Below are 25294 nucleotides of genomic sequence, written 5' to 3' on the forward strand. Positions count from 1 at the left end.
AACAGTGAAAAGTTCGCAATAGAAACGAATCTGACCTCTGCGCAGTCATTTCTTTATTTTTGACAGAATTGCTAAAGAGAATCGCGTAAGCATCAAACAATTAAAATTACTTAATTATTTGTAAAACCTGTGCGAAGTACATTCATTCCATGGCGGGATCATAGAAAGAAAGAAAATAGTCGAAAAAAATATCCATAATGTGTAAGTAAATTTTACTAAATTTAATTAAATATTAATTGTAAATTTAATATAAACAATTAATATTTATATTATTTGTTAATTAACTTCACAATTAATATTTAATAAAATTTAATAAAATTTACTTATAGATATTTAATTAAATATTTATTAAATATTTATTGTTTAACATAATTAAATGAAAAAATTCGCAATTGGTTTAACAGGTGTAGAATGAAATTAAGAACAATATTCCTTTAGCTTTTGTTATTAACAAAGCGTCTAAAATACAATAATACTTTCATCAGACAGGAAATATATTGTAAAATTATTAAGATGTATGCACTTTATTCTACATTAATGTTGCCGATAATTAAACCTTCCTTGTTGCTCATATCACAGTATAAGTAGATACAGGAATAGGTTCACTCTGCTCAATATCCGTGAAATAGTTGTCATTCGCGCATGACAGAAATGCACATTCAACAATATGGCGGTTCAAAAAAATTGTACATAACCACAGTACTGTGTAAATAAATTTGTCAATAGTGTATATAAATTTGTCAAAGGCAACAATTTAACACAACAATTTAAATATTCTATAGTGTGCAAAATTTATATAAACATAAATAAAGAAATGGATCGAACTAAATATTCGTTATATTCTGTTTTAGATATTATATATGACGTATCTTCGCTTAGATTCTAGTAAAAGAAGGAAAATTAAGTATAGAAAGAATTATAGGGAAGTGAATTCGAAATTAACATACACCTACAACATAAGAGACAATGAAAAGAATAAACTTCAAAAAATTTCAATCTCATTTCTTTTATAATTGTACACACACACACACACACACACACACACACACACACACACACATCATAAATGATCTTATCAATTAATAAATCTTTTTGAACTCTATAACTTATATCTAAAATTTTATTTTTTAACATGTACAATAATATATACACCATATATCGTAAATATACATTTTTTTATATTTAATAATTGTGTTTTTCATATTTGTATGTACACACACACATATATTGACAAAGGAAATAAACTTATATGTGAATTAAATGCAAATTAAAAATTTTGAATAATCTTTTTCTTATTATATTTGTTAATTTGCATAAATTATTGCACTTATTTCTCTTTAATTACATATATAATTTTATTTTATTTTATGCTTATTAAACTGCACACTCAACATTATGGCCGACCATTTTACTTCAGATCAAAGGTGCCAACATAGAGTGGACCTACTGTATCTATTTATACTGTGCTCATATCGATCTTTATTATCTTAAAAAAAAACTTCCAAATTTGACTTTGATTTATATTCGGCGCGTGTTATGCTACAATAAGTTTAAGGTGAGTTTAAGGTTACGCTCAGTTACGCTACAATAAGGGTGTAGTCACATGCGGCATAACTTACGAAGCATAACTTGCGCCGACCAATCACATCGTTTCACTTGAACATCAGATTCCGCCTAGTTATTTTATACTGTTTACGCTTTTATTGTTACGCTAATCTAATTTTTTTGCGGAAGAAACATACACACACAGTGAATAATCAGAATAATCAGAGCTTTTCGGCAAAATGAATAAAGATCAAATCAAGATAAGTTAATTAATTAATATAATAATGATTAATTAAATCATCATATCAAATTAATTAATAATAAATATATATATATATATATATATTAATTAATTTATAATGTTTTTCAATGCGTGGCCCAACAATATCTAACAACTGATTAAACATTTCTATGAACATTCTACAATAATTGTAGAATATTTCGTAATCTTCAAATTCCATTTCTTTGACCAGATTGTCACTGTCCTGTAATAATCTTTGTCTTTCTGCGAATCGGATGCACTCACATTTTATGACGAGCTTTTTCCTCTTGATATACCATAAGTTTCCATATTCCAAACAATTTAAAAATATTATCGCCTAATTTTCTGTTGTTGAGATTGTTTCATTTTCTTTTGCCATTGCTTCCATATTATTAATAACAACAGGTCAGAGTCCATAATGATTTCTGAATACATTCTCACAGATTACTGAATACATTCTCACAAGTTCACATCTACTTGACTTGTTCGTACACATACTCGTAAAGTCTCGGTTCTCCATGACGCGTACTTTTCCAGATACGCAGATTACACAAACCAATCATAAATTAGTTTAGCATTTTTGTTATCAGCAATTGGTTGTATTAATTACGCATTTCTCGAAATACCGCGAAATACGCTTTAAGTGAAAGAAGGCTCAGAATGACGTAACGTGTTTTAGTAAAATACTAGAATACGCAGATTACGTTTACGCAAGTTACATCGCATGTGATGGCATCCTTCTTTCACATAGAGCGTATTTCTCGGAATTTCGAAAAATGCATAATTAATACAACCAATTGCTGATTAGGGTTTCTGTTGTACTCTCTCATAGAAATACTAAACTAATTTGTGATTGGTTTTTGTAATCTGCGTATCTGGAAAAGTATGCTTCATGGGGAACGAGACTTTACATATATATATGTGTACGAATAAGTTAAGTAGATGCGAACCCAACCTGTGCGAACGTATTCAGAAGTCATCATGAATCCTGATCTGTTGTTATAATAATATGGAAGCGATGGCAAAAATGAAAGAAAATGAAAAAAATCTCAACAACATAAAATTAGACGATATAATATATTAAAATTGTTTGGAATATGAAAACTGATGGTATACCAACAGCTTGTTGGAGTGTAGGTGCGTCCGATATTCGCAGAAAGACGAAGATTATTACAGGGTGACAGTGACAATTTGGTCAAAGAAAATGGAATTTGAAGATTACGAAATGTTCTATAATTATTATAGAATGTCCACAGAAATGTTAAATCAGTTGTTAGATATTTATTGTTGGGCCACTCATTGAAAAACATTATAAATTAATTAATATATATATATATATATAAATATATATATATAAATATATATATATATTAATATATATAAATTAATATATATATATATTTATATATATATATTTATTATTAATTAATTTAATATGAAGCTATTTAATTAATTATTATTATATTAATTAATTAACTTACTCTGATTTGATCTTTATTTATTTTGCCGAAAAACTCTGATTATTCTGATTATTCACTATATATATGTGTGTGTGTGTGTGTGTGTGTGTGTGTGTGTGTGTATGTTTCGTCTGAAAAAAAATTAGATTCAGCGTAACAATAATAGCATAAACAGCATAAAGTAACTAGGAATCTTTAAGTCTTTAGGAATGTTAAGTGAAACGATGTGATTGGTCGGCGCAAGTTACGCTTACGCATGTGATGGCACCCTAATGGATTTGGCAGAGCGATTGCGTATCGAAAATAGCGGAACATCTGCAATTAGTCAGATTTTCGATACGCGCGATCCGCGATACGCGCGATACGCTCCATGACACCTTTACATTGTTATCAGATTTTTATTTTCAATATTTTTTCTCATTCTACTAATTCAATTAGTTTTAGTTTTCCAAGATTTTTTAAAATTGAAAAAATCTTTTTTCTATGCTCTGATTTCATTGTGGTATGCATTCCGTTGCATGATGCGCATAATGCATCATTTATCTTTGTTTAATGCATAATGAATAATAAGGATAAATGATACATCATGCGTATCATGCGAGAAACGAAACACATCCCTGTATTCTAATAAAATTTGTACAAAATACCTACAAAATTCTATTTACACATAACCTATATGAAATCAGTGTACAATTTCGTTTCGTTTTCTACTTTTTATTAATCAATCATGTTACATATTTGAGAGGAAAAACAAGTTTCTTCGTATACATTTATATAATCTACAATTAAAAGCAAGTTATGGACACGAGATGAGTTTAACTATGATGTTAAACTGAACTGTCGTTCCACTCGGTTAAAGTCAAATTTGTGAAACTGGATCCGACCTAAAATGTGAATCGATCGGATCGGCTGCATAGTCGATAGTTTGATACAAGCTTAAAGCATATCTAGCAATTTCTTTAGAAAAATCTCGATTTTGCGATTGGTGAACCTGCGCATGAATTCTGTGGACGAATCGGTGAATATACATATACAGATACATGGTGCACATCAAAACATACGTTGACGATGAAGTGACAATTTCGAGAACGTATTTGTTAGACGAATACACAATTTTCGCACAACTTGATTTAACGATTTTAGCGGAAGGCACGACGGTGTCATTGGAATTGCGACGTTGGCGTATAAAATCTGTCGCGATTCCATCACAAGGTATGACATGCCAAGTTCTTGAAAATATCTGAAAATTTAACAATGGCTCGCTGCGACAAGCATGCGTACAGATTACTCAATATTACTCCGCTGTGATGCATATCCATCGTATAGATCATGAATGGAAACGATAAGCTTAATTTTTACCATCTGGATGATTTACAGATTTTGTCTTTCTTTTTTTTTTTTTTTGGCAAGGAAATTACGTAACACATGTAATAAACTAGCAATTAGTCATTGTCACTATTTTGCATATGTGTTTATACGTGCAATTAATTATGTTATGTTACATTCAATGTAATAAACGAATGTTCTAGACAAATTTTTAAAATATCTCGAGCTTATCTCGTTTTTTACAAAACATGAATACCATTTTATAAATTTTACTTGTGCTAACGAGAAATTATTTCGTATCAATACTTAAGCTTACATCAATCAATACAAATCTTAGATTTTAACTTCTATATATATGTCTGATATTTTATAAATGTAAACCTATAAATTTCTTATTTGTTTCAGAGTGAAATGTTTATGCATGATAATCAGAAGTGACAAATTACAAATGTATAAATATAGTGATTTTTATGTAAATTATTACAAAGGTTCTTCTGAATTCTTATATTTGTGAAAACTACTTATGTAATAATTTTAAAATGTCGCACGGAGATGGTGCTGCTATCGCAGTGCCTAATAATCAAAACGGCGCAATAGGACATAATCTTCACAGTCTTGCTGGTGTCATAGGACCAGTCCTGAATAATAACAACATGAATATAGCTAGAAATAACAATAATCAAAACCCCTTGATTAATGTACGGGATAGGTTATTTCATGCATTATTTATCAAAGCAGCATTAGCTTATGCACGAACATTTCCAAGGCCTGTCAGGAGATTTATAGAATTTATAGTCCTCTTAAAGGTAAGATATAAACTTATTCATATGTGTGTGTGTGGGGGGGGGGTATGTATGTGTGTATGTATGCATACGTACATGCGTACATGTGTGTGTATATATGTGTGTGTGTGTGTGTGTGTGTGTGTGTGTGTGTGTGTGTGTGTGTGTGAGGGGGGGGGGTATATGTGATTGCTCAAAAGAATTTTTTATATAAATATATATATATATATAAATAATATATATAAATAATAATTTATATAAATAAATTTTATATAAATAAAAAAAGTATCAAGAAAATATTGATATCGTACAATGTTTTATTCACAGGCTATATTGGCATTTTTTGTATTGGCTTATATCCATATAGTATTTTCACGTGCACCAACTAACTGCTTAGAACATATAAGAAACGAATGGCCACGGGATGGTATATTGAGAGTCGAAATTCTCAAGAATGGTGGTGAAGATTATAGTATAGAGAAGAGTTATGCCAAAGAGGAAAAATTGAGACAAGAAAAGGTTGATGATTTGACTAACGCTTTAGGAATATTAACTGGAGATGGGTAAGTCAAAATATATATATTTACAAGATATAAAAGGGCTCTTGTGCACTTGTGTCTTAATTTTGTATCATGTATAAAACAAATAAATATTGTTATATTTTATTTGTTTACTTGTTATATTAGCTTTATAAATATTGAACCATCAGCTGTTGATGAAGAACGGGAGACTATAAATTCCTCTATTGACGAGAACCATGAGAATTTAACATTGCTTGAGCAAGATCTAACGAGAAGTGCCACAATTTCTGGAGAGATGCAAAATCCTGATCTAAGCACAACAAATACAACAATAACTCCATCATTATCAACGAAACTTTGGGATGGTTTAAATGTAGCTAAAAAACAATACATATGTTTAAAACTATATATAAATATATATGTTTATTTTGAAGATAATATTAACGTCTGATAATTCAATTTTTTTTAATTTTATATAAACATTAAAATTTTTTTAATATTTAATATTTAATAATATTTTATGATTAAAGACTGATTTGCATGGAAAATAATATTTAATATAAATGATTAATATGAAATAATATTTTTCTCTCATTTTAGTCATCCAGAGAAAAGTTTTCTACTGCAGAAAATAATTACACAGCAGTACCTGATCATTTAAGTGGAAATAATGTACAATTAAAAGATCGTACAGCTGATGCTGATAAAATGGCTAAGACAGGTAAATAACATAGTAAATATATTGTTTATAAGACAATTTTTTAGAGAGTTTTTTTACTATAAGCGCTGGAATATAACACTTACCTAAATTCACCTAAATGATTTTTATTTATTTTTGTTTTTACTTATGCAAATATTAATATTTTCAGAAGACGGATATATCGTAGAATATTCATTGGAATATGGCTTTTTGCGATTATCACCAGCGGCTCGACAAAGACTAAACATTCCAGTTAAAATTGTTACTTTGGATCCATTAAATGATAAATGTTTTGGTGATGCATTTTCAAGATTGATATTAGATGAATTTTTGGGATACGACGATTTGTTGATGGCAAGCATCAAAACATTAGCAGAACATGAGGATAACAAAGGTTTTTTGCGGTAAGTGTAATTTTTGTTTAATATTATGATGTTTATCTAATGATAAAAATATGTTAAAGCATATTGAAAAATTTGTAAACATTGAGATAAAAAACAGGTTGATTAAATTGCGATTGCTTTGACAGGAATGTGATAACAGGAGAACATTATCGATTTGTCAGCATGTGGATGGCACGAACGTCATATTTGGCGGCATTCTTCGTCATGCTCGTATTTGTAAGTATCTTATGAATTTTATAATTGACTTATCGATTGATTGTATGTTTATGTATGTTTATGAGATTTAATAACATGTATATTTATATACAAAATATTACACGAAGAAATATAAAATGCATAAAACTTTTCAATTTACACCAAAAAATTCCAAATTTGAAATCTAAATTTTTTTTTCATATATCATACTCCATTTTAATTTATCAATACGTGTCTGCATTTCATACATGTGTATATACGCATACATGCTCATTCACGTACAGATTACAAAATTATTAATTTATAGATAAAAGCTATTTTGTTTACCATTTATATTGATTAGCATAAATTCGAATTTTTTATATATTTGATGACAATATAACATATACACATACAAGATTTTTTTATGAATTTAATGACTGTACATATATCAAAGTGTGTGGTGTATTTTTCCGAAAGAACGCAACAATAAGAACATTGTATCATTGAATTGCAAGGTTTTTTTCTTTTTTTGGGGTGGGAGGGGCGATAATAAATTCTTCTCCATTAAAGAAACGATTTCACGCTCACCTATACGATAATCTAACACGTGTAAAATGATATGGCAATCAATCCAAGCTAACCACTAAAGTAACGTGTCTGCGCATAGCTTTCCTATCCCCAGCGTCCTCATTCACGCACGATCCCTTTGGAGTTGAACCGTCGAGTATAAATCAAAGTTATTAGAGGCATCGTATTCGTCGCAGTGGCCCCATGTTGGTAATTTTGTATCAAATTGTGGTGGAATAGATTGCAGCATACTATAGTCGACATCACCAGTGATACTCCTAATGATGACGCGATGCTTTTAATAGTAACGTATATTTCGCGTGTTATAATTAAAGCAGTTATAATTAAAATCATTATTCATTAATTGCGAGTTTCCTTCTTTTTTATTTATTTATTTATTTATTTATTTATTTATTTATAAAAGATCTTAGAATGATATCGTTAGATATTTTTAGAGAGATATTTTTATCGTTTATTTTTATTAAGAATTGAATGTCTTACTTGCGACAGCTTCTTGCGGATATCGAACGTATACTTGCTTCTGCGATACAACTCATAATTCGGATTCGTGCTCAACAATGAGATATTTTGTTGTTAAGTTAAACAATGCGATTCCTTCCCCCTCTCTCTGTCCCCATCTCCCTCTCTTCCCACCGCTCCCTTTTTCTCTTCCCTCCCCTCCCCCTCCCCTCCCCTCCCCCTCCCCTCTCCTCCCCTCCCCTCCCCTCCCATCCCCTCCCCTCCCCTCCCCTCCCCTCCCCTCCCCTCCCCTCCCCTCCCCTCCCCTCCCCTCTCCTCCCCTCTCTGTTCGCAATTGTGGAGCGAATGCGGTGCTGATATTGAGTAAAGGGTTGAGCGCTCGTGCCGTGACACGTGAATTCGAGCTTCGGCTGCCTGGAGCCTTCATCCTGAGCCATCCCCGCTGGCTTGCCATCTAGTCACGTGCACACGACTGTCGTCGTGCATGTACTGTATATCTCCTCTGTCATGTGCATGCGATGTCCGGCACTCGTTACAATGTGATCCAGTATGAAATACTATTCCCTCTTCCTTTATCTTTCTCCTTGTTTGCTTCTGTGTTTGGGCATTTGTCGTTCACATTCGTATGCTTCGCCCTCTGGGGTTCTCTTATATCAAATTCGATTGACCGTATCGTGATAGATACTGTCAAAATAGAGATATAGTCAAGATATAATCAAATTCACTATAAGAGATGTTTATTCGCCTTGGTACATAAAAAAAAGGAAAAGAGAATTTGAGATAAGTTTAGAAGAACATTAATTCGATAAAGATTTTTATAAAAAAATATAAGGAATATCTAGTTTGCAGCAAATTGAATATGATGAAAAGATAAAGATTTAAAATTAGATTTTTATTTTGGAAATCTAATTCATATATAAAAAATGTTTTTTCTATGTATTTTACATTTTTTTACATTTGATTATTACCATTTACTACCATTACCATTTATTTTACTATATATCGGTAGAATAAAATTTTTTTGAATTGAACAAAGAAATAATTGTCATATTATCATTATGTCAATATCATTCTTTATCAGAAACAGTTTTTACCAGTTCTCTTTCTTTCGCTTTTTCCTTGTTTCCTTTTTTAAATAACATCTGCGCATTCGTATAAGATGAAATCGAACGACCTCGTTACTAAGGCTGCCAGTTGCAAATAACGGATTATCTTCGAGGGTGTCAGGTGCTGGTTCAATCTGAACCGATCGCAATTCAATTTCAACATTCGCTCAATCCGCTAACCGACTACGAGCGATCAGTTCGCAATTTACGTGACGCCGTAACTTTATCAAAGCTACTCAGGCAAAATTTCAGGATACTCATAATTCATAATTCCGATTAACATTTTTAACCGATATTAATTATATTTATGATAATTGTGACGTATGTGTCGCGATTTGTATGGATAGGATTATGACTGCTTCGAGAATATTTGATAATAAACTTTTTTTTTATTGTTTCAGACAGTGTCAATTTCAATGTTGCTGCGCTATTCGCATCATCAGATCTTTGTCTTTATCGGTAAGTGATAAGATTCTTAGATATGTCAATTTATTTTTTAATGAAACAGAGTGAGAAAGAAGCTACATGTGTGTGTGTGTGTGTGTGTGTGTGTGTGTGTGTGTGTGTGTGTGTGTGTGTACGTGTGTGTGTGTGTGTGTGTGTGTGTGTGTGTGTGTGTGTGTGTGTGTGTGTGTGTGTGTGTGTGTGTTTAGTAGCAAAACAAAATTAATGATAACAATCAATTCGAAGAATTTTTATTACAGTCTACGAATAATATACAAGTAAAGATCAAGTTCCATTGATATTTCTGACATTTGTTTAATCAACATACTTTGTTATCATACATTTACCTACTTCAGTTAACAGTGTTTTATTATTTTATAATGAGTTTAGTTGAAATCTGTATGATTTTAAATTTGAAAAAATTATGAATACATTGATATAATAAGATATAATAATAATAATAATAATATAAAAATAATTTATGCTCGTCACAAGTATTTTACGTATATATTATATCGTATGAGTTGAAATATCGAAAGTGAACCTAAATATAAAAAGATAACTTATCACAAGGTTCTTTGCAAAAATTACGTAAAAAGGATTTTGTAGACTTTTACATGTACATGTTTCTTTAAAAATAACCAATGTTTAGAAAATAAAGCATAAACTTTTTATTTTATATTTTTTATTATGCATTTAAATCTGCATTAATTATTTATTTTTATCTTGTAATAGTCCAGTCAGATATTAAATCCATTATACACAAGTGTAAAAGGTGCATAATAAATCTAATGATAATAATTATTAGAAAGCATTTTTATACGAAAAATATCAATTTTTATTAAAACATGAAATAGATTTTTGGAATTAATTTGTTAATTTGTTAATGTTTGAAACTTTTTTGATAAAACTCAGGATATGTTCGCATATGTTCGTGTTGCGCGTATTTAAACCGACTAATAGCTGTTGCGCAATTACTGATGTAATATGTATTATCGTCATGATAGCGAGAGACATTTTTTCCTTTCCATCTTCACCTCTTTTGTGATAAAATATGCGCTACGTATTTATAACGTTGCGCCTGATGAAACATCTCGTCAGTCTGTTATATCCTGATATCACGATGGATTCATTGCTCTCGTCGCTCTTTGTTATTATTAATTACTCTGATTGTCATCGGTGTCCTGAAATTTGTCGTTTTGCTATATCATATGTATTTTTACTGGAAGGACAAGGGCGTTACTTACCAGATTCGTTATCTCTTATAACGGATTGGAAATTGTTTGTGAATCGTATCTCTTTCCCCGATTATTGTCAGTATTTATACCGTTACTTCCCGGACGCTAAATATGTTGGAGTAATGAATTTTTTCACGCCTGCTGTACTCTTACGTGAGCCCGAACTAATCAAAGATGCCGTGAAAGATTTTAAATATTTTCATGATCATCGCAGCTTCGTGGATGAAACTGTGGAACCGCTATTTGGCAAAAATATCTTTTCCTTGCGTGGAGATCATTGGAGAGAAATGAGGAATACATTGAATACATCTTCTTTCACTGCCAGCAAGATGAAATTCATGTTCGAATTGATAGCAAAATGTTCTCATGATTTCGTCGATTATTTGGTCGTACATCCAAAACTCTGTCATTCAATTGAAACAAAGGAGATCTTCAGATGGTATACTACCGACGTAATCGCCACGATAGCTTTCGGCATAAACGTAAATTTTATGAAGGATCCAAACAATGAATTCTACATAAGAGGAGTGGAAGCAAATTTGTTAATGGATTATTAACATTTGTAAAAGTGATGATTTTACGCGCTTTTCCGCGATTCGCTTCAACAGTTGGTCTGAGCTTCTTCCCGTTGGCTACGACCAAGTTTTTTAGGAGACTCGTAAGAGAAACGCCTGTTAAAACGCATGAAGAGCAAGATATCATAAGACCGGATATGATTTATTTACTAATGCTCGGGACAGGAAAAATGCCAGTGCTCACAAAATAACATTGGACGACATCGTTTCGCAAGTTTTCATTTTTTTCTTTGCTAGCTTTGAAATAAGTTCAACATTGATATGCTTTGTTGCTCATGAATTAACGATTAACTCAGATATTCAAGATCGTTTACGCAAGGAGGTATAATAGCATTGTGTCAAAAGTAACAGTGAGATTTCTTACGAATCGTTGTTAAAGACATCTTATGGATATGGTGATTTCTGAAGCTCTCAAAGAAAATATCCATCAGTGGTCTTCACTGATAGACTTTGCACCAAGAAATACGAACTGCCTCCATCACAATCAGACTACAAGAACATCATTATTGAACTAGACAATGTATTGATGTTTTTCGTTTATGCTTTACATCACAATCCGCAATATTTTCCGAACTCGAACAAGTTTGATCCTCAGAGGTTTAGCGATGAAAACAAAGACAATATTTTATCATACATTTACCTACCATTTTCATGGGCCTAGAAAGTGTATCGGCAATCGATTTGCTCTCATGGAAACCAAGATTCTGATAGCTCATCTTTTACAAAAATTTACTCTGAAGACTATGGAAAAAACTGTCGAACCAATCGTATATAGTAAAAAGGATTTTTCGCTGCAGCTGTTGACGGATTTTAGATCCGCTTGGAGAAGAAAGAAATATGAAAATATTGTATGCAAGACATTATTTTCACAATCATCAATATAATTGTATACGATAAGTACTGGCGCATCTTTAATTTTCAAAATATTCAACGCGTGCATCGTATTTGAAGATGAATAAAGTATATAATACAATATTTATTCCGATGTATTATATCACAAGTAGTATATCATACAAAGTAAATGATCAATGTTTGCTAATGAGAAATGAAAAAAGTAAATAATAAATATCATGACTTGCATAGATTCTCTCTTTTCAATTATACTGATTATTTTTATATGATTTTTAAATGACTTATATAACTTATCAACATAATAGGAATATTAAGGAAGTTATTAATTTTTTATGAAAAAAAAATATATAATGCTTTTTTACATATTTTTCTTAGTTTTAAAATAATTTTTTCAATTTAGTTTATTATATAATTTATAATTTATTATGAAACTAAGCATTTTATATTTTTTGAAATATGTAATATAATAAAACTGATGAATATCGTTTGTGCACGTTATGCACACGTATAAGCACGTTATGCTATTGAATATTATACATATTCATATTTATGTTTTATTATGTTTTATATTGCTAATAAATTCAATAATCAAACATTTCAAAGATTATTACTAAAGATATATATAGACGTACATACATAGACATTCTATGAAATTAAATAATACATAAAACTAAGAAAAGCAACTTATTATATCTAGTTAGTATAAAATGCACAAATAATTATCTACACAAACGTTTAACTTAAATAAAAGTTAGTTAGTTTATTAATATTAGTATATTTTTAGTATTAGTTTATTCTTAATTGTGATATCTTTGAAAGATATATCAGTTTTTAATGTTGGTAGTTTTATAAGAGATTGTAGAAATATGTTTTATATTATTATTATTTGAAAAAGATAACGTAATGGAAATGTAAGATAAAAAAGAATTATATATTATAATGTTTTTGATCTTGATCAAAAATCAACGATACAAATGCTATTTATTCTTTTATAAATATATGAGTTGTATCTTTTATCTTTCCATTTATTCTTATTTTTCATTAAGAATTGATTTATTTTCTACTAATTGTCTTTACCTTTTTTTATTAAAGACTACTTTATCAAAATTAATTTTGAATGTTTTGCTCTGATTTAATGCATTATAAATTACAAATCGACTATAATAATAATAATATTTTATTGTTTATATTTGTATAATATACAGATATTTTTTTTATTATTTACAATATTTATGTTTACTGATATAGTTCCAAGCTTTTTATTTTTTATTTTTCATGACATTTTTCCAATTTGCATGACAAATCCACGGAAATTTATCATTTAAGTTCCGAAGAAAATTAATAAATTATATTTTTTGTGATTTTCTTGAACAATATTTATTTAAGAAAAAACTTTAAGATAAAAGGACTTAATCATTGACTCAATCAAAAAGTTTTTATTTTAATTTAATTACTGTTTTTGGTAAATTTGGTAAAATTCCTCATGCTTGATGACTTTTTTTACGATCAATTCGGAAGTTAGCTTAAAAAAAGAGAGGGAAACTTGAAAGTTTAAACAGGGGCATCGAGGGAAGTTATTTTCGCTGTTTAATCGTTTGAAATACAAATTTACATAGAAAAACAGTGCAAAGGGCGGAATGTTTCCTCTATCCATTGGCGAATTTTGAGTGTTTTATACCAGACATTTCATGCCGACTAAGTTTCATTTATTCTCCATTTTCTATTCATATTTCTGATAGTTTTAATAGTGTTGAGTTTTGTGTGAATATTAAACTTTATCTCTTTTTTATTCTTCTTTTGCTTAATTTCTCATTGGTTTCTTATAGATGTATACCTCAGATGTATAAAAGTCAATTCTGAAATTTACATCAATATATAAAATAGATAAATACTAATATGATTCGTATTATATAATGCAATATATAGAGGAAAGGTCAACAAATTCAAGATATGGAATACTGAAATGATTTATTAATTATGATAAAAAAGTTTTCTCTTAATCGTACTAATAGTATGACTATACGGATTCTTTTGCAATAGCAATAATTTTTACAAAAATTGAAATGCGAAAATGAATAATAATAAATTATAATAAATTGAGATGATGAAATTAATGAAATATTATTTATTACATAATTTTCATTAAATCGAGTAAATAAGAACTCGCGTTAAGAGACCAATGTCAAGATTAAAAGTAAGCAAAATAATTGATGTAACATTATAAACATTTAAATCGATAGTTAAATAACATATTTTGAAGAAAAATTGATAGAAATTGATAGAATGTATACAAACTGGATACAAGAATTATTAAATGATAGAAATACATATTCTGTTGTGGATAGAAGTACGATGATATTAATCCGGGAAAAAAAGTTTATATCTAATTATATATAATTATATGTAGTGAGATCTACTAATATCACAAATTATATGCAATTATATCAAAATATTTATAACTCCATATCAAATTATATAAAATTATATTAAAATTTTTTTCGGATAAAAAGTTTATATCTGATTATATGCAATTTTATCAAAGTATTTATAATTCCATATAAAATTATATTGAATTGATATATATATATATATATATATATATATATATATATATACCCAAGTAACAAGATGACGTCATTATGATGATGATTTAAGGTCATTTCTCGTCATTCGAAGTCAGTGCACTAAATAATGACATAAAATAAATATAACATTTGTCACGAAATATTATCATTATAAATATTGTATATCGTCATTTAATCGTCATTTTTAAGTCATTTTTAATGAATAAATAATGAAATAACATTATTAATTATCTTTCTTAATTAACTATAACTGTAATATAAGTATAATATAATATAACTAAATAAGAAAAATATTTCTCATATTTAATACAGTTATTAACAAATTCATTAACAAGTAAATAAAATATATACACCAATTTATAAACATTTTCATAAGAATAATGATTCTCATTAAACATAGGTTCACGACTCTATATATGTAATTAAATTATCTACAAAAATTGCAATTGAGATATGCAATCGAGATTTTAAAATTGAGACTATTTATACAATATAGTAACATTCATTAACTGGATCTATCATGTTTTAAGCAGAGATCCTATAATCACTTATTGGGTTATTTCAGTAGCAGATTTCATCCCAATACCGACGTGAAGCAGTATCGTGCGGGATCTCTGAATGAATGGGTGATCGGTTTTAGAAAATGCGATAATACAAGATAAAAAATATTTCATCACTTTCTCATTTTTTTTTCATTTTTTCATTTTTTTTTCACTTATTTTCTGTAAGGGTATTTTATATCACACATATTATATATTTTCAATACTAGCAGTCAATATCGGAACGCAATCGTAATTTTGTTATCATAAGTACGCATAATTTAATCTATTCATACATAATCATAAACAATTTTATCTATTTATATATAATTAGATCAGATCAAAATCCATACATAATTAGCTCTATAAAATTATATATAATTATATATAATTAGATATAAACTTTTTTTCCCCGGGTAACAGAATTAAACTGAAAGAAATTACACTCTTAGTGTTAAACAAGAGTGTAATTTCTTCACTTCTTCACTTAGTGTTAAATTGTTAAACAAGAATTATTGTAGGAGGAATTATTGTAGTTGTATAAAATAATGAATTTAAAGTAGTTTAGAAACTACATTATCCGCGAAATTATAAGATATTACAACGTGTGAATCTTCTTCTGATATCGTGCCCGTCTCCGAGCTTAGATGAGATTATCGTATTCTTCTCTATCAGAGGCGATTCTAAAGAGTTCCTCTGGACTCACTTTCGCTCTTATATTCCACACCCACGATAAACTCTTTCGGCCAATCCTCCTTTTGCCTTCTACCCTCTCCTGCATAATAATTTGCAATAGTTTATATTTCTGTCTTCGCAGCATGTGTCCAAAGTATTCCATTTTTCGTCGTTTAATGGATGTAAGTAGTTCTCTGTCTTTATGAAGCTTGCAAAGGACATCCACATTTATCATATGTTTTGTCCAGAATATCCTAAGCATCCTATGGTAACACCACATTTCAAACGCTTCTATACGATTCATTGCATTCACTTTAGTGTTCATGTTTCGCAATCATAGAGAAGAATGGATCACACGTAACATCGAAGAACATTCAGGCGAACTTATTTTTAAACTGTGGTGACAAAGAATAACCTTCATTTTATTAAAAGCAGCTCTCTTGCCACTTCTATCCTAGTTCGTACCTTTTCGTCTGGGTTGCTTGTCTCGTTTAATCATGCTCCCAAGTATTTGAAACGTGTTACTCGTTGAATAACTTCTTCGTGAATTTGTAGATTCACAAAGACAACTTTTTCCTTACTAATGATTATTAGTTTGGTTTTCGATATATTAATGGCCCATACTTCAATTTCATACAAGTCGACTTCATACAAATCTCGTTTACAGAGTTTATCAATTTTTGAAGATCTTGAATGCTTTCTGCTAGGAGAGCCGTATCTTCCGTATATCGAATATTATCGATACTTTCTCCACCAATTTTGACGTTTTCCCCATGATCTTGTAACGCCTCATTAAATATCATCTCGGAGTATACATTGAATAATGTTGGCGAAAGTACACATCCCTGTCGAACGCCGGGCCTAATAGGGACTTACTCGATTAGCTTATTATCCATCCGTACTACTGCTGACTGGTTCCAGTAAAGATTTTTTAAATCGCACATCTTTATTATCTAGACCTATTTCCCCGAAGCGCTTCGATTAGCTGCAGATGTTGTACCCGGCCCTCTCGAAATCAATAAAACATACCAGGTGTATGCATAAGTTTTTTCCGGTTTAATTAAGAGAGATGTCGCCAGCGAAAAGTACGCAGCGTATTAATTTGACACATACATCATTTTGTTCGTCTGACATTTAAAACTACAAACACACACAAGTTGAGTCCGCCAAAAACTAGCGTCTTTGTTTTATCGTTCAGTGATCATGTCGAGTTTTGTGCCTGAAAAAGAACATTTGCGGCACGCATTGCTTTTTTTATTTAATCAAAAGAAATAGGCTGTTGAAAGTCATCGTTTGCTGGTAGAAACATATGATGAACACGCTCCATCGATTAGAACATGTGAGACATGGTTTCGACAATTTAAAAGTGGTGATTTCAATGTGAAAGACAGTGAGCGCTCTGGTAGACCACAAAAATGCGAAGATGAGCAATTGCAGGTTATTGGATGATGACCCAACTCAAACTCAACGGCAATTAGCAGAAGCATTACATGTATCACAAGAAACAATCAGCAGACGTTTACGAGCAATGGGAAAGATCAATAAACTCGATAAATGGGTCCCACACGATTTGAATGAACGTCAAATGGAAAATCGCAAAGTCACTTGTGAAATGCTGCTTCAACGCCACGAAAGGAAATCATTTTTGTATCGAATTGTGACGGGTGACGAAAAATGGATTTATTTTGAAAACCCGAAGCGGAAAAAATCGTGGCTTTCACCTGGCGAAGCCGGTCCATCAACACCAAGGCCAAATCGCTTCGACAAGAAGACCATGCTCTGTGTCTGGTGGGACCAGAGCGGTATTGTGTATTATGAACTCTTGAAGCCCGGCGAAACCGTTAATACACAACGCTATCGCCAACAAATGATTAATTTAAACCACGCATTAATCGAAAGACGACCGGAATGGGCCAGAAGACATGGCAAAGTAATTTTGTTACACGACAATGCGCCGTCTCACACAGCAAAACCAGTGAAAGATACCTTGAAACCTCGCTTGGATGGGACATCCTTCCGCACCCGCCGTACTCCTCAGACCTGGCGCCATCTGACTATCACCTCTTCGCATCAATGGGGCACGCGCTCGCAGAGCAGCACTTCAGTAATTTCGAGGAAGTTGGAAAATGGCTTGACGAATGGTTTGCCACAAAAGACAAGCAGTTTTTCTGGCATGGTATTCATAAATTACCTGAAAGATGGGCGAAATGTGTAGAAGCCGATGGCCAATATTTTGAATAAAAAAAAATTAATTTCCCTTGAAAATTACGTGTCTTTTTTTAAAAAACCGGAAAAAACTTATGCATACACCTGGTATACTGATGTCTGGAATTCCCTACATTTCTGCAATAGAATATTCATACAAAACAGTGCCTCTCTTGTTCCGAGACTTCCCCCAGAAACCAAACTGAATCACTCAAAATGCCTTCGCAACGAGCATAAATTCGGCCTTGTATCACTTTTAATATCTTCAATATAATATCTTCAAAGAATAGCTCATCAGGCCAATTAGGCGAAAGTCAACACAAGTACTTGGTTTGCATTTCTTTGGTAACAGTATAAACGTTGTAGCCATTCACGAGGGATTTATCTTATTTGGTATACATATGTATAGTTAAGTAAACAATTTGATTGAACTTGATGTCTTTTTTATTCCATCTTCGTCCAAAAGATTTAATAGCTCTACTGAGATTCCATCAGGCCCTAAAGCCTTATGATTCCTAAATTTTTGAATCGCTGGTGCAACCTCTACTACCAGTATACTTGAGCCTTACAGCGGTTTTTCGTTGTTTAGCTGCGGTTCTCCCCAATTTGAATTGAAGAAACGGATATATTTTGGATATATTTTGACTACACGACGCTTCAGAGTTCGGGACTGAGAATATATCTTCCGTTCATCGCGAAGAAGATTCATGCCATGTGATTTAGTTATATCAAATTTTTATAGCAAACTTTTTATTTGCTTATGAAGGTGAACATTATCGTGCAGCTTTTGTAGCCGTTCAATCTCCTCACACAACTCTTCCAAGTAGTCCTCTTTAGCCTCTTTGATCTTCTTGCGTGTACGGTCATTGATTAGTTTATCATCGATTGGTTACTATCCTTATTCTTCTAAAATCATCGGCGGTTCATTAATTCTAATATTTCATCCTTCATCTACTCATTCTTTTGTGTTGCTCTTCTTCCATGAAATGTTTTTCACTAGGTTGAATTACTGCCGATTTGAACCTCTCCCAATCCACATCTATACAGTCCTCACAGGTTTAGATATCCGCTACTCCAGAGTTAATCTTTTCTCTCATTTTTTTGCCATCTCAGGAGATTTCAGCAGTTCTAGATTGTATTTTCCTGAGTTTTTTTCCTGGATATAACTCTGTTCTTCAAGTGTTTCTCAATTTTTATTTTTGCATAAAGCAAATTATGTCCGCACCAGGATATGTCCTGACGGACTGGATGCTGTTCTTAAAACGTGTGAATATAATCAGATAATTATTGATCTCTACAAAACATGAACGTAACCAAATAATTATCGAGATAATCAGATGTGTTTAGATTTTGTGTTGAGAATTATACTTTGATTTAAGTGAGCATTTTTGAAAACGTATCGGAAAATAACATAGAAGTTACGAGACTATTAGGTGTACAAAAAAGTTCTGAGCTTTAGATTTCATACAACCGAAATAACAATTTAAATTTTATATATCTTCCCGCCCTTTTGCGGTTTTAAAGCGTTGACATTTGGTCTTCTAAAATGCCATACGGTTTGGCGTTTAATGCACATAACCTAAAAAATCAGTAGTGTTCACGATGGCAATAACAAAAGAGCATATTCGATTTTCTATCCACTTCGCGTTTCATCTGAAGAAAAATGCTGCTGCAATGATTTGTGCTGCATATGGAGAGAACGCTGTAAATCATACTACATGTAAGATGGTATCAAAAATTTCGCCAAGGAGATTTCAGTCTTGAAGATGAACCGCGTGCTTGGACGCTCTCAAAAGATTGAAACGAACGAATTGCAAGCACTGCTGGATATAAACTCTGCGCAAACTGAAAAGGAGCTTGCAGAACAGCTTGGCGTTATGCAGCAAACCATTTCCGTACGTTTACATACGATGGGAAAGATTCAGAAGGAAGGCAGATGGGTTCCTCATGAATTGTCCGAAGACAACAATAATCGTCGGCGTGACACTGCACTCACTTTGCTTTCAAAGTTCCGGAAAAAAGATTTTCTGCACAAAATCATTACAGGCGATTAAAAGTGGATTCTTTATGATAACCCTAAACGTAGAAAATCATGGATTGACCCTAGTCAACCTTCGACATCGACGCCAAAGCCCAATATCCACGCCAAGAAGGTTTTGCTCTGTATCTGATGGGATTGGAAAGGTGTGTTGTATTACGAGTTGTTACAACCGGGTGAAACAATCACGACAGACCGCTACCAACAACAATTGACCGATGCATTAGAAGAAAAGAGGCCATTTACTGGTCGAGGACGTCGTAAAGTGATCTTGCTTCATGACAATGCTCGACCACATGTTGCGAAAGCGACTCAGGACCATATCTTTGCGTTAGGCTAGGAACTTCTCCCGCACGCGGCGTATAGCCCAGACATGGTGCCTTTCGATTATTACCTATTCCGGTCGCTGCAGCATCTTTGGCTGATACACATTTCGTGAGATTTGAAGAGATACGAAAATGCATTGATGACTTTATCGCTTCGAAGCCGGTGAGCTTCTATCGTCAAGGAATTCGCAAGCTATCCGAAAGATGGCAAAAGGTCGTTGATGCAAACGGGGAATATTTCGCTGATTAATTTTTTTGTTTGTTTTTGAATAAAGATTGAATTTTACAAAAAAAAGCTCAGAACTTTTTTGTACACCTAATATATATATATATATATATATATATATATATATATATATATATATATATTGTCGCGCTTCCGCGGCGGTCACTCGCACAACACTTACTCACACACGTAAATAAATAGAGGCCGTTTATAAAGAAGGAACTTTAATGAGCATGATTAATTACACTGTTCGTGATTACAATTTCGCGCTTGCAATCCGCTCGCGCGTCACCTCTCAAAACCGTCTCTCACAAATCTCAGTCGAATCTCTTCAATCAATAAATCAATAATCCATAAACAACGACGCGTTGGCAAGAAACGATCTTCCCAAATTACTCGGGAGCTAAAAACGAGCGGATCACTGCTCGGTCACAACACTGCCCCTCTCCTCCTCCACAAAATTGTCCCGACAATCATCCCGACAATTTTCTTCAAGAACTGCTCTGCAGAAAGCGGCCTCCTTCTCTTTCCTGATAAAGATCCTTGGGTACCAGACGGTTTCCTGCCCTACCCTGTAGTTGCTGCTACAGTTACCGAACGCCGTACCTACTGGTCCCAATCTTACATCCTCCTGGAAGTACTGAGCCGCTGCAGATATTCACTTCCACTTCTTTCTTGATTTTTTTTTTGAATCTTATTCTTGAGTTTTGAGTGCTTCTTTGTTGAATATTTAATTTTTAGTTTTGTGCGATTCTTTCTTGATTTCTTCGGACAAGTGGGGGGAAGGTATCTACTGTAGACCCAACATCTTTAAAGGCTCCCCAAGTCCTTGCCTCAACATTCGCTCTAAGTCTCTCGGAAAACCACGGTTCAAAAAAACTGAGGACGAGGCAGATTTCTTAAAATTATTATTCAGCCAGATGTTCGGAAAAGAAGATCTCCCAACATCTCGCCAACTCAACAGCAAACTTAAGCAAAAACGAAAATGAGTATCTATTTCTTTTAAAATATTTTTAAATATTTTTACAAACATCATTTTCCCTTTTTCGGACAGAAAAAATAATCAATCTCCCCACAGGCTCCGATGAAAATCACTCCGATCCAATCTAGAACGCCTTCCCGAAACGGAATTTATACATCGAATTATACATCTTCTCAACATTACTTTGGGATTAAAAGTGAGTGGATCACTGCTCGGCCACAACAATTTTATATATATATATATATATATATATATATATATATATACACAGGTGTCCCAAAACTGACGCATTTCCTTTTAAGAGCAGATTCTTTGGAACATTCTAAAATGAAAATGTGAGGCTATAATAGTTTTTAAATTATTGACAATTAAAGTTCAGTAATCACAGAGCGTGATGCAATGATATTTCGCGCGTTCAGACATGGTGATATGAGTGGTAAAGGTTCCACCACGAGAGTTCTCTTACAACATCGAGAATATCATAGAAACATACAATGACATTCTTATGAAGAAATTATTTCTGTTTCGGAACTTATCAGGAGACACGGTAGTGTCTCGAGTGTCAAATCAACCTAGAACATTACCGTGTGACTTTACGCGAGTCGACGAGATATGAGCATCCGAAATTATCGGATCTCAATAATGGATAAACTGATCAAATTCTAAGTTGGTTTGATCGATAGCTTGAGTTCGACTTGCATAAAAGTCTTCTTCTCTTCTCCTTGTCGAAAGCCTTACAAGCTTGTTTTACTCAGTTCGATTCTCCTCCTGGGACGCGGATGACCAACTGTCTTTCCATCTCTTAGGCGGACAACGTGGTGGTCGGATAATAAAAGTATTTTTATTTTTCTGCTACGTGCCCTACGAGCGGAGATATTGCTACGCAAAGTTCGATTTGGAAATTTTTACTTTTAGAAATGTCATTATCATTATTCTTATTGTCGTCGCCTGCTACCTATGTACGGTTGCAATTTTTGTCACGGAGGCGCTACTGAACCCAAGGAGATCCAGTGTACATTGCTCGTCAATGATTCGCTCGATCTTATAGTGGCCTTTATCGGCGACTTATCGACTTGATTTATCCGCAAGATCGATAAGATCTAATGATAAATACGCGATGATGCGCATTGAAACGAACATATTAGCAATAATCTAGAATAATAAAGAAAATAAATACATTAATTCTTTTTATTTGTTTCATCTTTCTTCTCTCTTTCTTTAATTTAGAAAGAAATGCATAAATTATATTTTCATCATTATATTATTCGTTCGTACCGATTTTTATATCTATATAAACATAATAAACACACATATATTTCGTAACATGTTGTGCTTCGAATTATAAATTATGCAGTAATTGGTCGAGTATTCTTCTCGTACAATTACTTGCAATCATAATTTATGCACTTATAAATCTTTCTAAATTACTATTAATATATCCTTTTTGATAAACGCATATTTATCATTATTAATCTCATCGACCCAGCGGATCTATATAAACATAATAAACACACTAATCCTTTTTATTTGTTTTATTTTTCTTCTCTCTTTCTCTAATTTAGACCGATAAGTCAGGATCACTGTAGGATCCAGTGAATCATTGGCAGGCAGAGTATAATATGTCTCGTGAAAAATTGGGAAATGTATCTCTAATTACAATCTCTGCTCCTTATGTATCTCTAATTACAATCTCTGCTCCTTATGTCGCGATTCAAATTGACTGATTATTAATAAAAAATCTTTATCGAATTCAAGGTTCCGCAGCCTCCGCAATGATGTGTATGCATAAAAAAGTAGAAAACGAAAGAGTGAGCGAGATGGTATGCTTGCTCTTTTTTTGCGCGTCCGATTGATGGTCAACGATGTTGAGTTTTGCAGAGAATTTGACAGTTCGTGATAATTTGTTTCGGAGTGTAAGTGATGTTTGTATCTATTATGTTGCCGATAAGTTTAAGCAAGTTCAAAAATAAGAAGCAATATGAATAGTCACTTTATAAATTCTTTAAAAAAAATTATGTTACGAAATTGCCATACCTAACTCAATTGTGATTAAACTAAAAAATAAAATCTAAGTGCTAGTATCTTTGTGATCTTTGTATCTGATATCACTATAAAATTATTATTTTACAAAAATCAACAAAATTTATCATTTTACAAAAAGATAAAAAAAGGGTGTCAAGTATGACAATATATACTTACTCATAGTAAGACAATATATCATAGTTATATTTAACAAAAATATTGTTTATATAAGAAAAATATCAATTATATTTGTTATATAAAAGATGTCAAGCATGCAGGCGTGCAACACGAAAAAATGCTTAACACTACAAAATGCATATCATTAAAAAATTACCTTTTTAAAAAAAGGTAAAAAAAAGGGTATCAAATATAGGGACGCGCTTGAAAAAAAAAAGAAAGAAGCTGTTGTACCAAGTTAAAAAATAAAATCTAACTGACAATATCTTTTATTTTAAAGACATAGAACCTAAGTGGTACGTCTCTGTATCTCTGTATCTTCATTGAAGAGTCTTTTACTCTAATCTATGTGATAGTAGTTTTAATTCTTTAAAAAAAATTATGTTACGAAATTGCCATACCTAACTCAATTCTAGTTGTGATTAAACTAAAAAATAAAAGTGCTAGTATCTTTGTGATCTTTATATCTAATATCACTATAATTATTTTTTACAGAACGGTAAAAAAAAGGATGTCAAATATAGTAAGATTTATCTAAATTGCATTTATTTAAGTATTCAAAATCATAAAAAAATAGAAATAAAATCTAAATACATATCTTTGAACTAAAGAGTTTTCCTATTTCAACCTAAGTGTTGTATCACAATCTTATTAAATTCAAATAATATTTAATACTCAATCTGATATATATATTATTTATATAAGATTTGATATCAAAAAAGTGGCGTCAAGTTATACGAGGGTAGTCTGAAAAGTTTTGAGCCTTAACATGAAGATGACATTACTCGTCAAAACCATTCTAGTACTACAATAGTATATGCTTTGAAAGACTTTTGTGAAAATTTCAGCCATTTTGAACACTCAGTTGTTGTTTGACAGTTGTTTGTGTCAGTCGATGTCAGTGTTTTTGTAAAAATAGAAAAAATTGAATATCGTGCCGTGATTAAATTATTACATTTGAAAGGCAATACGCCTGCGCAAATTAAAATCGAGTTGGACGCTGTTTACGGGAACTCTGCCCCATCATTTGCCACCGTAAAAAGATGGGCAGCTGAATTTAAACGTGGTCGTACCAGCTTG

General features: G+C 31.8%; 1 protein-coding gene, 2 long non-coding RNA genes and 1 pseudogene across 4 annotated transcripts in view; 2 read left to right on the top strand and 2 right to left on the bottom strand.

The window, feature by feature from the left end:
* The first annotated feature begins 4005 nt into the window (after positions 1-4005).
* The window catches only part of LOC105424975 (membralin), a 112650-nt gene continuing 91361 nt past the window's right edge, over positions 4006-25294 (top strand). For both annotated transcript variants that reach the window (XM_089076607.1, XM_089076608.1), the window contains exons 1-8: positions 4006-4479; positions 4999-5399; positions 5703-5938; positions 6062-6269; positions 6497-6617; positions 6766-7000; positions 7126-7216; positions 9732-9789. In XM_089076607.1, the coding sequence (XP_088932733.1) occupies positions 5133-5399; positions 5703-5938; positions 6062-6269; positions 6497-6617; positions 6766-7000; positions 7126-7216; positions 9732-9789 (1216 nt within the window). In that variant the 5' untranslated portion in view covers positions 4006-4479; positions 4999-5132. The remainder of the gene's footprint in view (positions 4480-4998; positions 5400-5702; positions 5939-6061; positions 6270-6496; positions 6618-6765; positions 7001-7125; positions 7217-9731; positions 9790-25294) is intronic.
* On the bottom strand, positions 5590-8399 carry LOC148936835 (uncharacterized). The gene is made up of 2 exons (XR_016139188.1): positions 8246-8399; positions 5590-8022 (listed from the first exon to the last, which is right to left on the bottom strand). It is a non-coding gene; the product is annotated as an uncharacterized LOC148936835 (long non-coding RNA).
* On the bottom strand, positions 8535-9606 carry LOC148936836 (uncharacterized). Its single transcript, XR_016139190.1, has 2 exons — positions 9319-9606; positions 8535-8908 (listed from the first exon to the last, which is right to left on the bottom strand). It is a non-coding gene; the product is annotated as an uncharacterized LOC148936836 (long non-coding RNA).
* Positions 9796-13452, top strand: LOC105424967 (cytochrome P450 9e2 pseudogene; annotated as a pseudogene).

Source organism: Pogonomyrmex barbatus, unplaced genomic scaffold (genome assembly GCF_055798465.1).
Source record: "Pogonomyrmex barbatus isolate J1 unplaced genomic scaffold, ASM5579846v1 scaffold2, whole genome shotgun sequence".
NCBI lineage: Eukaryota > Metazoa > Arthropoda > Insecta > Hymenoptera > Formicidae > Pogonomyrmex > Pogonomyrmex barbatus.